Source organism: Erpetoichthys calabaricus, chromosome 5 (assembly GCF_900747795.2).
Source record: "Erpetoichthys calabaricus chromosome 5, fErpCal1.3, whole genome shotgun sequence".
Lineage (NCBI taxonomy): Eukaryota > Metazoa > Chordata > Cladistia > Polypteriformes > Polypteridae > Erpetoichthys > Erpetoichthys calabaricus.
Genome location: NC_041398.2, coordinates 104,916,440 through 104,931,220, shown reverse-complemented (window position 1 = coordinate 104,931,220; position 14,781 = coordinate 104,916,440). Strand labels below are relative to the sequence as shown.

General features: G+C 35.1%; 1 protein-coding gene across 1 annotated transcript in view; it reads left to right on the top strand.

The window, feature by feature from the left end:
- afap1 (actin filament associated protein 1) overlaps positions 1 to 14,781 on the top strand; it is a 152,058-nt gene that overhangs the window by 113,843 nt on the left and 23,434 nt on the right. The window contains 4 exon segments of the mRNA XM_051928217.1: positions 5,472 to 5,589; positions 11,394 to 11,651; positions 13,115 to 13,226; positions 14,005 to 14,169. Coding sequence (XP_051784177.1) covers positions 5,472 to 5,589; positions 11,394 to 11,651; positions 13,115 to 13,226; positions 14,005 to 14,169 — 653 coding nt within the window.

The following is a 14,781-nucleotide window of genomic DNA, read 5'->3' as shown; positions in this document are numbered from 1 at the left end:
TGGACTTCTTGGCTCTTTCTCTGTCTTTTCCAAACCTCAAGTCCACAATCTTGGTGTTACCTTTGATAGTAACCTCTCTTTTGAGAAACAAGTAAATTCTGTAGTCAAGAGTTCTTTTTCCAACTTTGTCTATTAGGTAAGATAAAGCCTTTTTTTATCTTCTAAGGATCTTGAGAAATCTACTTATGCTTTTATTTTTTCTCGCCTTGATTACTGCAACTCGCTGTATCCTGGGATTAACAAATCTCTGGTACACAGGTTACAGCTGGTCCAAAATGCTGCCGCTCGCTTTCTGGTTGGGGCAAGAAAGTATGACTCTGTTTCTCCTATTTTAGCTTCTTTACACTGGCTGCCTGTCAGTTTTACAAATTGATTTTAAAATCTTGCTGCTAGTTTTTAAATCTTTACATGGGCTTGCTCCTGCCTATTTATCTGATCTGTGTGTTTTACACCAGCCATCCAGAGTGCTTAGATCTTCTGATCAGTTGTCTCTTGTTGTCCCTTGTACCAAGTGTAAAACCAAGGGGCACAGGGCCTTTGCAGCTGCTGTGCCTCACCTGTGGAACTCTTTACCTCATCATATAAAGGATTCCTCTACAATTGAACTGTTTAAAACAAGATTAAAGACTCATTTCTGTTCACTTGCATTCCATGACCTTCAGTAATACTGATGGTTTCCTCTTTGTGATTATATAACCTCTATTAATTATGTATCTTATTTTATGTTCATATATTTTATTTCTATTTATGTTTTTATGTTAATTGTTTTGTTCTTTTTATTCTAATATTGTAAAGCACTTTGGCCACAGCATTACTATGTTGTTTTAAATGTGCTATATAAATAAATTGACATTTTAAACATTCCCATCCAATAGGCAAGGCTTTAAAGCAAATAGAAAGGAAATCCTAAAACTTTATAATCCACTGATGATATTGCACTTGAAGTACTACTGTACTGAAACGCGAGGTTATGTTCATTGCAGTAAAAATATATAGCAAAACAAGTAGCTGTGCAGCGAACAGTGACCAAAGGTCTTTCAAATTAGATTTTGCTGAATTCCCCGAGTTAAATAGAAATCACAAACTTGAGGACAGTGTTTAAAATAAATGTAAATACAGCAAATATGTTTAGCACAAAATACAAAAAAGCACTTCTTCACACAAAGAATTACAGGAATCTGAAGCAACCTACTGAATCCTGTCATGTTTTTAAAAGTATTTGGATAAAATATTGTTAACAGTGTACCTACCACCTAACCAAATGGTCTGAAAGACCTCCCTTCATTAATAAAAAGTTACGTTCATGTATCACATTGCTGCCCCAATGGAACATACATTTTAGAAACACGTTATACATTTAAGGAGAATTTGTAAAAAGCATTTGTACTTGTTAGTTCTGCCCCTTAAGGTTATAGCATACTTTGAAGTTTTTTTGAAATCTGAGGCAATGTAATGTATTTCAAGATTCTTGAGGTATCAGACATACAAAGGCAATGTAAATGATATTTAATTATTTTGTACATTCATTGTATTATGCCAGTGCCTTATACATGAAAGAAACTTTTTTTATTTGATATCAGTGCCAGACTTGACTATGAACAATTATTGAAATGTGTAGCAGTTATGAGCATCTGGACTTTGCTGATCAATCTGGCAAAGTGTGATGTCAACCATAAATGCTGCTTGAGCAACAAATATTTATCAGAGCAGATTAAGTGCTCACATGTTTCTGTGAAAACTATGTCAAGGACAGGAAAAGTGATTCTCTAGAAATTATGCAGAACCAAGCACTCTAAGGTGTTCTGCACTTTTCATGTACCATTTTATTCATTTAGTGTAGTTCATTATATGATACAGGGATGAAACCATTCATGGGACATACGAGAAAACATGGGCTTATCCTATGATTCAAAGCCAGGAAGTACTAGTAACCAGTTGTTTATCCAGGTTAAAATAAATTTCTTTAGTGGCGAGTAGACCTGTTTTTATGGAAGAATTGATAGGTAAGAGGTAATTTATATTTGTTGTTAAATGGATTTTTTTATTCAGTGCCTAGCTACATAAATTGTATTAATGCATTTTTTGCTTTTCCATTTTGCTTGGTTATTTGAGCTATATATACTCACTATGGACCTCACATATCACCATTGTAGTTTTTGTTTAATTAGTGTTTGTCCAATATCCATCTTGCACATTACTATTCTAACATGCCAGTTACACAATGTCCAGTGGAATTATGAAAGTGAAATTCTTGCTTCACATTGCAGTGACAAGATTCTTTTGACCTGACCAAAAGCTGAAAATGCTTCTCTTATTATGCATCATCTGCACAGCAGAAAGGTGGCACATACCAGCAATCCGTTAAATGTTTTAGCATTTTTTTAATGCTTGCTTTGATGATTACTTAGGATAGCCCTTCATGCCATCCTTGCAACATTAAGGATCACGTAATCTGTGCCATTCACTTGCAAGAAAGGATACCTATTGCAAGTGGCTGATACTAAAAAGTACATCTCTCTTCACTGATCTGGTATATGGCACGTGTAGTAAAAAAAAACAGTGTGTGGACCTTCTTTCTGTCTGACGTGCACTGCATTCACCTTTCAATCATCATGCAGCATCATTACATCAGATTATCTGAAAATACACTCTTTGTGCTGCAAAAACAGCAAGCACATTTAAACATTTAATTTTAATTTTGCACAACATTATACATGGCCCAAGTATGATGTGCGTATTTCATGTCTTGTTGAATTGTAAATTTCAAAAAAGCAAAAAAAGAGAATGTGTAGCACACCTGTAAGCAACTTTATCCTTATAATGTGATTTGATAACAATTTTTAGATTTCATTATTTACTTGGCCAAAGTGAGGCATTTTAAAAATTGCTCCGGAATAAGTGTGGTCTTAATGTTGAACCATATGTAGGATGGGAAAAAATGGTTTCCCTATTTAATTGGTTTAAATCAATAAGCAAATGAGAACACTTTTTAAGGACAAATAATTTTGTTCAAAGAGCAATAAAATTCAGAGGGTATACACATGTAGTAACACTATTGTTTTGATTTTTATTGCATGTGAGAATTATGCTTGCATGTTAACACATTTGTGTATTAATAAGAATATTAGCCACATTCAACAAAATCAAAAATAATGGTCAGAGTTTCCTGAAAACGTCTTTAAATTATAATCATCAAATAATGTGATAACAAATGCCAAATGACTTACTAGGTTAGAAAAGACCACATATAATAATGAACAACTGTGCTGACTTGCAAAAGAAAGCATCAATCAGTGAAGAGGCCATGGTTCATATTTTGGAGACCACATCAAAGTGAGAATTGAGCCTTGTAATGGAAGAACATCAGAGGTGGTTTGCTAATACAAACCAGACCATCACTGTTTGAGTTCTATCATGTTCTTAAACAAATATATATAAATGAAATGTACTAGAAGTGGAATAACATTTGAAAATCAAAACTACTCTAATAGCTGTGATGTGAAAAAGTACTTTATGGCAAGGATTATGCTTTACTGAGTGAAAAATGGTACAGGTGTTGCCAAATGGTTTATTGACTCTATTAATTTAATAACAAACAAGAGTTGGTTATTTTGAAAATTTGTGGTCTTTCTCTCATATCTGTGATGCCTTTTCAGGTTTTTGTAGCTCATTTATGCTTATTTTATGCATATCTACAAAATTGATTTTTCAAGAATTTATAACATATTCTAACAAAAAACTGTCATTAGTTTAGTGTCATTAGATTAGTGATTGATAAAATTGTATCAAACGTTTCATAAAATTGAAAAAAATGTTTACAAGAATATTATGCTTTTGATAACCACTTTCAAAGCAATTTAAGAAAATAAAATATATGAAAACATTTTTGTTCCTCCTTCAAAAGAAATTCCCATTTAGTACGGTGTAGAATATAATTTACATCATAAAATCAATGTTACAATGCAAGGAAAGAAAGGCTCCTCTTAAAAAAAATTCAGGGACTTTTTAAAACAGCAGAATACATTTTTTTTTTCATAATGGCTGTCCTCTGAGCCAAACCACAAAGTCTAAACTTCCCTTAAGTATCCTGTTTGTGAGCTTAAAGTAGTTTCTAGTTCTCCTTAGGAGTTGACCTTGAACTGAACTATTGCTAGGCAGTACAGTTCATAGGAATTTTTCTTGGTGTTTCATCCATACACATAACAAGGTAAATACAATTAAACAACACAATATATAATACATGACACCATCACAACATTAAATAGTGTAGTAATGAAAAATATATTGCACAAATATATAAAACAATATAGTAAAGCAGAATTGAACTTCTGTCCTGTAATATATAAAATAAGTACTTTTAATATAAACAAAAAATAAAAACATAATTTTGATTGGATGGAGGAGTTTAGAAATCAGGGAAAGACATCAATGAATTGGAGTCTGTTTGTAACCATTGTGACTGCAGTAGAAAATAAACTGTTTTTGTGTTCAGTAGTTCTTTCCTTTTAGTGACCAGTAATGTTTTCTCTATGGTAGTAACTGAAAGAAATGGTTTGCCCAGATGAGTGTGTAGTCTTAAGGTGTTTTCCACCCCAGAAAGAGATTTGTAACATGGCGCAAGTGCTTGTGGTCAGCCAATCAGCACAATTCACTACCCGGGCCCTATCCATGATAGTTCCTGGTTGAACAAAAAGTACATGCCCTGGAGTAGGAGCTAAAAAAGTACCAGGAACTACCTACCACAAGTACAAATGGCCCAAGTTTTTATAGTAGGAATGCTACAAAAGTTTCTAAAAAAGTCCCTGGTTCCTGAAAAAATTTCTTGCTGTGGGAAAGCATCTTTTGATTATATTTCCAGCATGTTTCCTGACCCCTTATACATACAGGACCTCAGAAGATTCTAATTTCAGGCCTACAATCTTTTCTGCTGTCCAAATAACACACTGCAGTTTGTTTCAAGTGAGCAGATGCACTGCCATACCAAACTGTTATGGAGAAATTGAGGATGCTTTTAATGACAGCTCTATAAAACTCTACCAAGGTTAAAGATTTTAAGTTGACATTGAAACAGCATGCACTGCTGAGCTTTTTTGATAAAAGCAGTTATGTTTTCATTCTAGTTCAGATTGCGAGGGATAGTTCTTTAAAGGAATTTAAACGATTCCACCCTTTTGACAGCAACATCATTTATAACTAGGTGTGCAGGAGGTGCGGAATGTCTGCTAAAATCCACAATCATTTCTTCCTTTTTCAGGGAATTCAAATTAAGATTGCTGAGGCTGCAGCAATCCATATGGCACCTCATCTCCAATCAGGGCAGTTTCATCAGCAAGCTTCAGCTGCTTAACAGATTGTTATATTGTTATTGTTAGATAATAATAGATATTGTTAGATTGTCTATTGATTGTGCAGGTTAATATTTTAATTAGTGACTAATATATTCATTCACATTTGAACTGTTTTTCTTTCAGCTTTACAAATAAACGTGCTGTGTCACCAAACCCTTACTTAGATAATCCGATCAATGGTTATTCATGCCCATCAGGACTAGCACTCCACTACGATGATGTCCCATGTGGAAATGGATCGGTAAAATTTATTTTCAATTATTGTTCTTTTTTTTTTTTTCTTTCTGTTTACTTTTTTGGTCTGTTTTATCTGCATTTGTTTAATTTTATTTCGCTGTTTTTATTGTTACTCACATTTCCTAAACCCCTCCCTTTAAATACTTTTTACTATGTATACTACTTTTAGTTATTTGTCTGAAGCTCAGTAGCTCTAAATTTGACAAACATTGAGATGATCATATATTTTCTCTAGGGGTCATCATTTTCATTTGAGATGGCAAACCAAGTTTTTCATTTGTGTTAAAATTAATACAGTACATAAAATAAATTATTCCAACAGTCATAGTCACCACAAAAGACTGAGTACATACTGGTTTCTTCTTTGTGTGGCATACATCACCTTTTAGGTGATATAGTGTTGCATATATTTCAGTTATACGTTCTTGTTTCCCCAATTGTGAATCATTTCAAAAACTTACTTAATTATTACTATAGACTAGTATTACTCATTTGTAGCTTATATATGATTTTACATTACTTGCAAAACAGCGGTTCACTTTCTTAGGTCATTGTACCTGAAACATCACATCTTCTTTCAACCATTTCAGAGGCAACAAATATACTGTAAATGTATTGTGGCCACCAGGGGGCACACCAGCTCCTCAAACAAGCAGACACCAGGTACAAGTTCAGCAACACACACAGTTTTTATTCAGCTGTGGGAAACACTTTGCCTTCTTTTCTTTCTCTTCCTCTTTCTGTCTCCTTCCACCTCTACTCCTCTTCCTGCAAGAGTCATCCCTGTTGTTGTCGTTGTCATCCTCCTACTCCTCATGCTGACTCTGGCTCTCCGAATGAAGGCAAACGTCTCCCTTTATGCTGCACCTGGGAGTACTCCAGGCTGTGCCGAACTCCAGCCACCACGGAGCCCTGTGGGAATTCATGGCACCGCTGCAACCCAGGAGGCCTGCCATCTAGCGCCCCACGGAACATAATGCCTTGACCACTCTCTCTCCCCTGGTTCTTTAATTACGGAATTAGTCTGGCTGGGCAATGTATATAAAGCACATTTTGAGCTGAAATCTAATATTCTTATTTGTTGTACTATTCACTTTTTTTCATCCTTTTTTTTTTTTCAAAGCACTCAATATGGTTATGGTTAATCTGGGAGCATTGATCTATGTATATATTTAAAAAAAAAAAAAACTTTCTAAATGATTCACTTTATTGTACTAGAGTACCATAACCTCATTGGGCAGTTTACATAGGTTTATTTATGCTGGGGACTTGTCTTCCACATTTCTTATTTTCATGTCTCCACAAATATTAGGCATCTCAGTATACCCATTTATTATCCTTTTTCTGCCATGTCCATATATCTTATTTAATCAATTGTTAACTAAGAATTTATCTATCATTATCAGTTGTTATCTGCAAAAATTTGAGGTAAACATAAGGATTCAGGCCAACATTTCACGTGGGTAAATTCTGATTTTAGTACTTCAAGCTGAAAATTAAACTTTCCATTATCTTTTAAATCAATTTCAATTGTACAAACACAACACACAGAATTTGGCCTGGAATTTGAAGGCCCATCTCTGAAGCTGTGAAGTATGTTCTGAGCTGTTGTGCTTGTAATTTGTGGTGACTCTAAATTGTGACTCATCATAGGAGTAAATCATAGTTGCAGTGGCCTAATGCTCTGTCTGGGACTGGTTCCTGTCTAGTGCCCAGCAGTGCTAGAATATGTACTGGTTCTACTTGATCCAAAATTAAATGTCTGTTAGAAAATGGATGCAAACACCTGCACTCACACGTACGTAGCCAATTTAAAATTGATACTTAGATATCTTTGAGATGTGGGAGAAAAACCCATGCAGATTTTGAGAAAACATGCAGCTTCCTAATAGGCAGACTTTGTCTGGTCAAAGTTTTTAGTTCTGGAACTTTGGAGTTGTGAAGCAGCAGCACACCTGGCTGCAATTAAGATTTAGCTGTGAATTTAAAAGGTACAGTTAAAAAAACAAAACTCACAAATTTAAAAGAAAAAAGAACCACAGATACAGCAAAATTAAATGTTTCCAATCATTCTAAAGTAGTAAGAATGTTATTAAAAGTAAAGTATTGTAAATAAGTTAAATTAGTGAGAATTTTAGTGCATTTACTGAAAAATCATAACACAGGAACAGTTGTACATAGCCAGCTCTTAATACTAGAATCCCTGAAGCCTACAAAATACTCGTAATCCCGAGCCACCTTAAATTCCTTCACACGTCTCCATCAGCCTCTTTTGTTTTGCAAATGTGTCGATCAGCACAAGCAGCAAGCAGCCTGCTATCCCATCCACCCTCACACCAACGAAGCTGAAGTCAGTCGCACAATTCTCTGAGCTCAAGTGTTTTTATATGGGTGTGAGGTGCCTGGAGTTGTATAGGGAAAACAATATATCGTTATTTGGAATACATACATTTCATGTGTGTTCCGTGTCTACAACGATCTGTGTAAGTTTCAGATGACAAGAAATGCGAGACAAGAAATTATGTTATACTGTATTAATGTTACACTAATAATGACATGATTCGTATAATGTGTGAAGACTTTAGTCAAAATATCAAGTAAACATGTGCACTTTTATTTAAAAAAATCATTCAATTTACATGTTCCTGTCAATGAGATAAAAACCCAAGCTCAAATGTCAATCGACAGAAAGTTGATATGCATTCTTGGATGGTGCAGAGATAAGAACTTCTGCCTTGTAATCAAGAGCTTGCAGGTTTGAGCCCCAGTTCTCCCCATTTTGATTAGTGAGCTGCTATTATTATTACTATTATATAATAAAAATATACATTTGATTTGAGTCTGTAACACCTGGTGTATATTTTTGCTACCTGTAAAAGTTAAGCATTTTTTTTTAATTCAGTTTTATTCTCTGTCACGTTAACGTGGTACAACGAACTTGCCTCTCACCCTCTCTGAGTTGATGCCATTTATCTCTATTCTTTTCACAAAAGCAGCAATGACCACAGTTGGTGCTGAGGTTGATGCTTGCTCAGAACTATTTGTTGTACCGGCAATCAAAGATATGATGTCTGTGACTGTTATCATGCTGCGTTTGCATTTTGACAATAAAGTCACCCTTGCAAAACATGAAAAATGACAGATTTGCCGTGATTTTGGACATCTGGCAACATTTTGTTGAGAACTGTGTTTTGAGTTACAACCCAGGGCAAAGACGTTCCGAGTCTGTGGTCATGATGCCTATGGAGCCATTTCTGGACAAAGGCAGAACTGTAACAGACAGTTTCTTCACTGTCCTTTCTCTGGCTAATAGACTGGTGAACTTCAACACAACTCTGCTTGGCACCATAAGTAAAATGGGACTTCCACCTGCAGCTAAAGTCACTTCAGTATGCGAGCAACTCTCCATGCTAGTGTTTAGATCTGGTGGTGCCATGCTGCCAGTGTATGCAAAAAACATTTGCAAAACAAAACATGCTGATGAGAAGAGGTGTGAAGGAATTTAAGGTGGCCCATGATTACGAGTTTTTTCATAGGCTTCAGGGATTCTAGCGTTAAAGTAATATGTCCTGAAAGCCACAAAACACATTTCATCAGAAAACACTTTAAAGAATAATCTCTTCATTCTCTATATTGAGGTGGACTAATAAATAATAGCAAATCAAAACAACCATGTGTAGTAGTTTATTTCAATTAAATAAAAAATTAGGGCATTTGGAAGCAAAAACAAAACTTGAAATGATAACATCTCTGTTTCAAGATATGAAACTTTCTGATTCCAGGTTGAAGAAAAAGTTTTCTTTCCCTTATATTGTGATCCTTCCATAACCCCCTTCTTGCTCAGATTTGAATTGCACAACCATTTCAATACTAGAAACACATCTATCTAGTGTTCCTACTCCTACAAAATATTCTCAATTTCCATTTCATACACGAGTGTTGCAGGGGGCTGTTGTGTCCAGTATAAGGAAAGAGTCAGCCCTTGCAGGGTACCAGTGCATCACAGACCTCCCTCACACATACACTCACAAAGGACCCATCTGTAATCAGCACTTAACCTAGCACTCCTATCTAAAGGGATGTAGGAGGAAAACTGTTGGACTTGGAAGAATATCCATTTTGACCAGGAGATGAAAGGCTGACTCCATGGAAGCAGCTGCCTTGTTACTTATAATTAAGACTTTATTGCTGGGCATTTATTCACTTTCAGATAAAGAAAAGATGTTTTTTTTAGATTATTATGTACTCATCAGCACAGTGACACTTTGGGTAGCTTCAAAAATTTGTACTACAGCAAAGTTTCATGCTGGCATGTGCTTTGTTTAAAGTTTGTATGTGTTGTCAATGTTTTCTTTATGGATTCTGATTTTTTCTTCCACAGATAAAGAAATGCTGTCAAGTCAATAGATATAGCTAAATTAATGTGCACCTATAACTACTTTTGTCCAAGAACTCTTTGGCAGAATCTGACTTTCTGCTACCATGGATAGGATTTAGTTGACATAAAGCTTAATGCATGGGTGAGCAAATACAGCTTTTATTGGCTTCTTAGGAAATGTGCTTCCCACCTAATTTGGCCAACCCATTGTAGTACAGACCACCCTGGGCCTGGTCAGGGTAAAGTTCTATCTATAATAATACAGCAACCTAGACAAGACTGAAGTCTAAATCATAATCTCGGTTCACTATTTGTGTCCTTAGCAAAGACGGATGAGAGTTATGTATAAAATTAAACTGTAGGATAAACGGAGGTAATGCAAAATATATTAACAATTGAGTTTCTTGTAAAACTCTATATTAATTATTATTGTATACAACATCATTAACATCATGCCTCATTCCAAACTTTTTTAAAGAGCAAAGAAGATTACTGTATAATACAAATATTGAAATTATTGAAAACAATGCAAATGAAAAACATAAAATACAAATAAAAGCAAAAGATAAAACAACAGGAAACTATGATGAAGAGTGCCTTACTTGTCTATAGTGAGACAAATGAATAGTACCCAGAAAACACTGAGTACATCTTACAGATTCAGTGTGCTGTGTTTGTATCTAGCACCTAGTTTGTGTGGGTTTTCCTCAGCGTACTCTAGTTTTGTACACAAATTAGGTTGAGTTGTGATTCCACGTTGGCCCTATATGCATTTGTGTGGATGTTTGAGTGGGCCTTTTACTTGTCAGCTGCCACAATTGGGGCTGCTTCCTGCCTTTCGTCCTAAATTTGATTAAGTGGGCTTGAGAATGGTAGGATACACCCATGTAACTAATACCATAGGAAAGAGTGTTAGTTTTTAGTTTTTAATCCAGAGCAAAAAGTGGATGTTCCATCAGAGTGTGAATGTTAAGATAATGTAGATCAGCAAGGAGGAGGCGGGAAAGAATTTCTGACAACAAGAACAATATGAGAGGATTTCATCTGTCAAATAGGTATAGGCAATGTGAGGAATTTTTTTAATTATGTTAGACTCTTGGTGCTGATTCATAATTCATTCAGAGTGTAATGAAGATATGATGCTGTTATTAAAGTAATAGTCTTAAAGATAGCAACTGATGCATTTTATCAATTTATAAGTAATAAAACTTGTGTAATAATTCATATTGTTCTTAGCAATTGCTAATGCCTCTGCTTGCCTAAATATAGTCTTAACACTTTTGATGACATAAGTCATCAGTATATCATACGTATAATGATGTAATGTTCAAAATTGATTTTGTGATTATTTTTTTTTTAACTTGCCATCACTAATACCTCTTTCACACATGCATCTTATAAACTGTCTACTTTGTCATGTGCTGTCACAGGACCCAGAAGACACATATTCAGCTCCTACTAACAGATGTTGGAGGGAAGAGGGGCTATATGAAAATGCTGAACTTTATGAAAACTCATCACCTCCAAAGCTTGCATCCCACTTCTCCACTAAGTCTTCCAGGAATTCTTCTGCTGAAAAACTGACTACTAACCATTATAAATCTCCTGTCTCCTCTAAACTGTCTTCTGCTTCATCTATTACTAACACGTCTGTGGGGGCACGGGGTTTTGCTGAGTCAGCCTCACAGGTGAGGCAGTACAATAAGTCCATTAACCAAAGACTGTACTCAGAGATAATATCAAAAAGTTATATTTGTTTATTCACACAAAAACACTATGAATGTTGACTGTGAAATGTCAGAGTTTTGCACTTGAAGGTTTTATATAACTAGCAAATCGATGAATCATAAACTTCTAGTTCTTGACTTCCATCTGCAGTTAGGAATTGAACTGTTTCTCAGCAGCCACTATTTATTCCTAGATGCACTCAATATCGGTTTGGGTCTTTTAGTCCTGTCCAGGTCACATTGCATCGGTTTCAACCAGCTCACCACCAATTTGTGATCCGTTTATAACTTGGCACCACTCTTTACTAGTTTGTCTAGAACCACAGATTAGACGACACAGCCACAAAGTCAATCATAGATTTTTGGCGCAAGGTACTCTGATACAACCTTGTGTTTGAATCTGGCTCAGTATAGACAATTCATGACTAGCACAGAAATACATTAACAATTCACTTCAATCGCCATTTGCCCCATTAATGCCCATCATTAGATATCTCCATTATTTCCCATGTGAGTATTGAAGTCTTCCTTAGAACTGTACATTCAGTATATGGTACCCTTTCTAGCATTGATTCAACACCCCTAAAAAGACATAATTCTCTGAATATATGTGCAGTGCACACACACACACACACAGTGGTCAAATCCTTCCTCTCTGCTACTTAGTTGTATTGAGACATCCCTCACGTCCACTAGAACAAACTTCAACTGTACAGCACCCAGCCAGGAGGTTATGAGCATTTCCACAACTGCCCACTGCCTGTTCTCTTGGGCAGTTTCAGAATAGGAGAAATCTCCTCTTTAATCAGGAAGTTTGTCAACTGGTGTGAGTTTGACCATATGTAACCAGTATTTTTCAGCCTCAAGGAAGAGTCTTTTTCTACACCAGCGAATTTACCTTCTGCACCCCAGTAGGATGTTTCTGCTGCCTAGTTCTAGTATGCCAGGGTCTGTTTCACTCTTGTCTATCACCTGTCTGACATTTCACATAATTGTCAAATCTTCACCTTGTGGGTGGTGAGCCCACATAGTGGCTCCATGAAGCCTATTATTAAATTGCATTTCTGGTATTAAAGAGTGCACTCTTTTAAATGCCATCTTTACAATTTCTTAATCAGCCAAAAACTTTATCATAGCAATATGATATGCGCAGTATATAGTATGTGTGTGTCTATCTGTCTGTCTATCTATATATTTTTGTGTTATAATGTTGTTTTCTTTTGATTCCCTTTATTGTTAAATTAGAACCATATATAAATATTTTATCATATTATTGCTTGTGTCTATGAATGCTGCGTAAGCTCTTAAAACATTTTACAAATTTACTTGAGGAACATTTATGGTAATTTGATTCATACAGACAGTTATTATGTTAGGTGTCCTTACTGTTTGTTTGGACTAAAATGTATTATAATTTCCTTCAGCTCAAAGGAAAGAAGGCCCCCATCAGCAATGGACTGACAACAAAACAGAAGGTGGACAGACCACAGCAGAAGAAAGCAAATGGGAATGTACCAATTAAACGCAATAACTCGAGTAAGTCTTTCATCAGTTTTCTAAGTTTTACACATTACTTAACATCTTTAGAACTCGACAGTTGATTTCTTTGTTTAAAGTAAGCAATAGTAAGAGATTAATGGACATATTTGAGCATTTACCTCATCTCAGAAACTAATTTAGAACTATTGGTACTATGCTAATTTAGATGAAGGTGGCTATAAGTTTGAAATATTTCCTGGTGTTTTTAAATATTTAAAGCACAGATTACATTTGTGACAATGGAAGAAAGGCAGTAGTGTTTATACCAAAATACTTTATGCATCAATGTTCTATAAACAATCAGTAGAGAATATATGATACATGAATGTGAATAATGAAAGGCACAATGACCATATTTCCCCAAGTGTAGCATAAATTTGGAGTTTAAATCCATTTGATTAGTATTGGGTAGTAACAGTAAGTAAAACCAAACAGCATAGTTAAGTTAAACTCTTTTAGTATTCTTAATGGTATTAAACTAATTTTATTTTTTTCTTCTGCTCTAGTCTTTAAATATGCAATTTTTAAATACCAAATGTTACAGAAAAGCAAATTATTTACCAGATATTTTAAGCTTTTGATTTTTAAGGAAAATGTAAGCTTGTTAATTTACAAACACTGGTCCTTCATATGCTAGATAAATATATAACTTCAAAGGTTTTGTGGTTAGATAAATAATATGTTTTAGGAGTGAGAGCTGATTTTTTCAGATATGTTCTTGATTGATTCTACACTATTGTGTGTTACACATTATGACTTTTCCATTTCTCTAAAGGTACAGACCAGTATAAATATGGCAAGAACCGGGTAGAAGCAGATGCCAAAAGACTTCAAATTCAGGAAGAACAATTGATGAAAAAGAAGCAGGATCTACGGAATAAGCTTTCACAACTAAGAAAAGAAAAAAAGGATGTTCGAGCTGCAATAGAAGCAAATACAGGTAGACTACTTTCTACCTTTTGCAAATGCATCAGTACAGCCAATACAAGGGACATAACTAGGTAGCTTTCAAATTAGAATATTTATAGGATGTTACTTTTATGTATTTACACTTGAGTTTAAATGCAAAATTATTAGTTTGACCTAACTTCTGCTGGTGTGTGACAAGAGAACTGATTCTCTTTGGTCAATATAAGTGCCTCATTAGAAATATAATGCTTAACGCGTTAAATGTTGTGGAACGGACTGAACATATCACAGTTTTAAGTGTGCACAATGGAAAATATTTGTAGATGTTTGCTTGCACATATGGTAAAACTAAAAGATCTGCAGTTGTGCCCTATATGGAACTCTGTACTAAATTGGGAATTACATTGGTAGTAAGTATCAAACATATATAAATGAAAGACCTGTGTGTGTATGGAGCAGTCCGCTCTGCTCACACACAACCACTTCCAATTGATCGCCCGTGCATGTAGTTTTACATTTTTTCTGCGCTTGCATGCACCTCACTTCTCACTACGAAAGACCTGTGTGCAGCAAAAGCTGCTGCACAACAACGATGTTGTGCTTATGACACAGATGAAGAGACACAATATTGAAATGAAGCAAA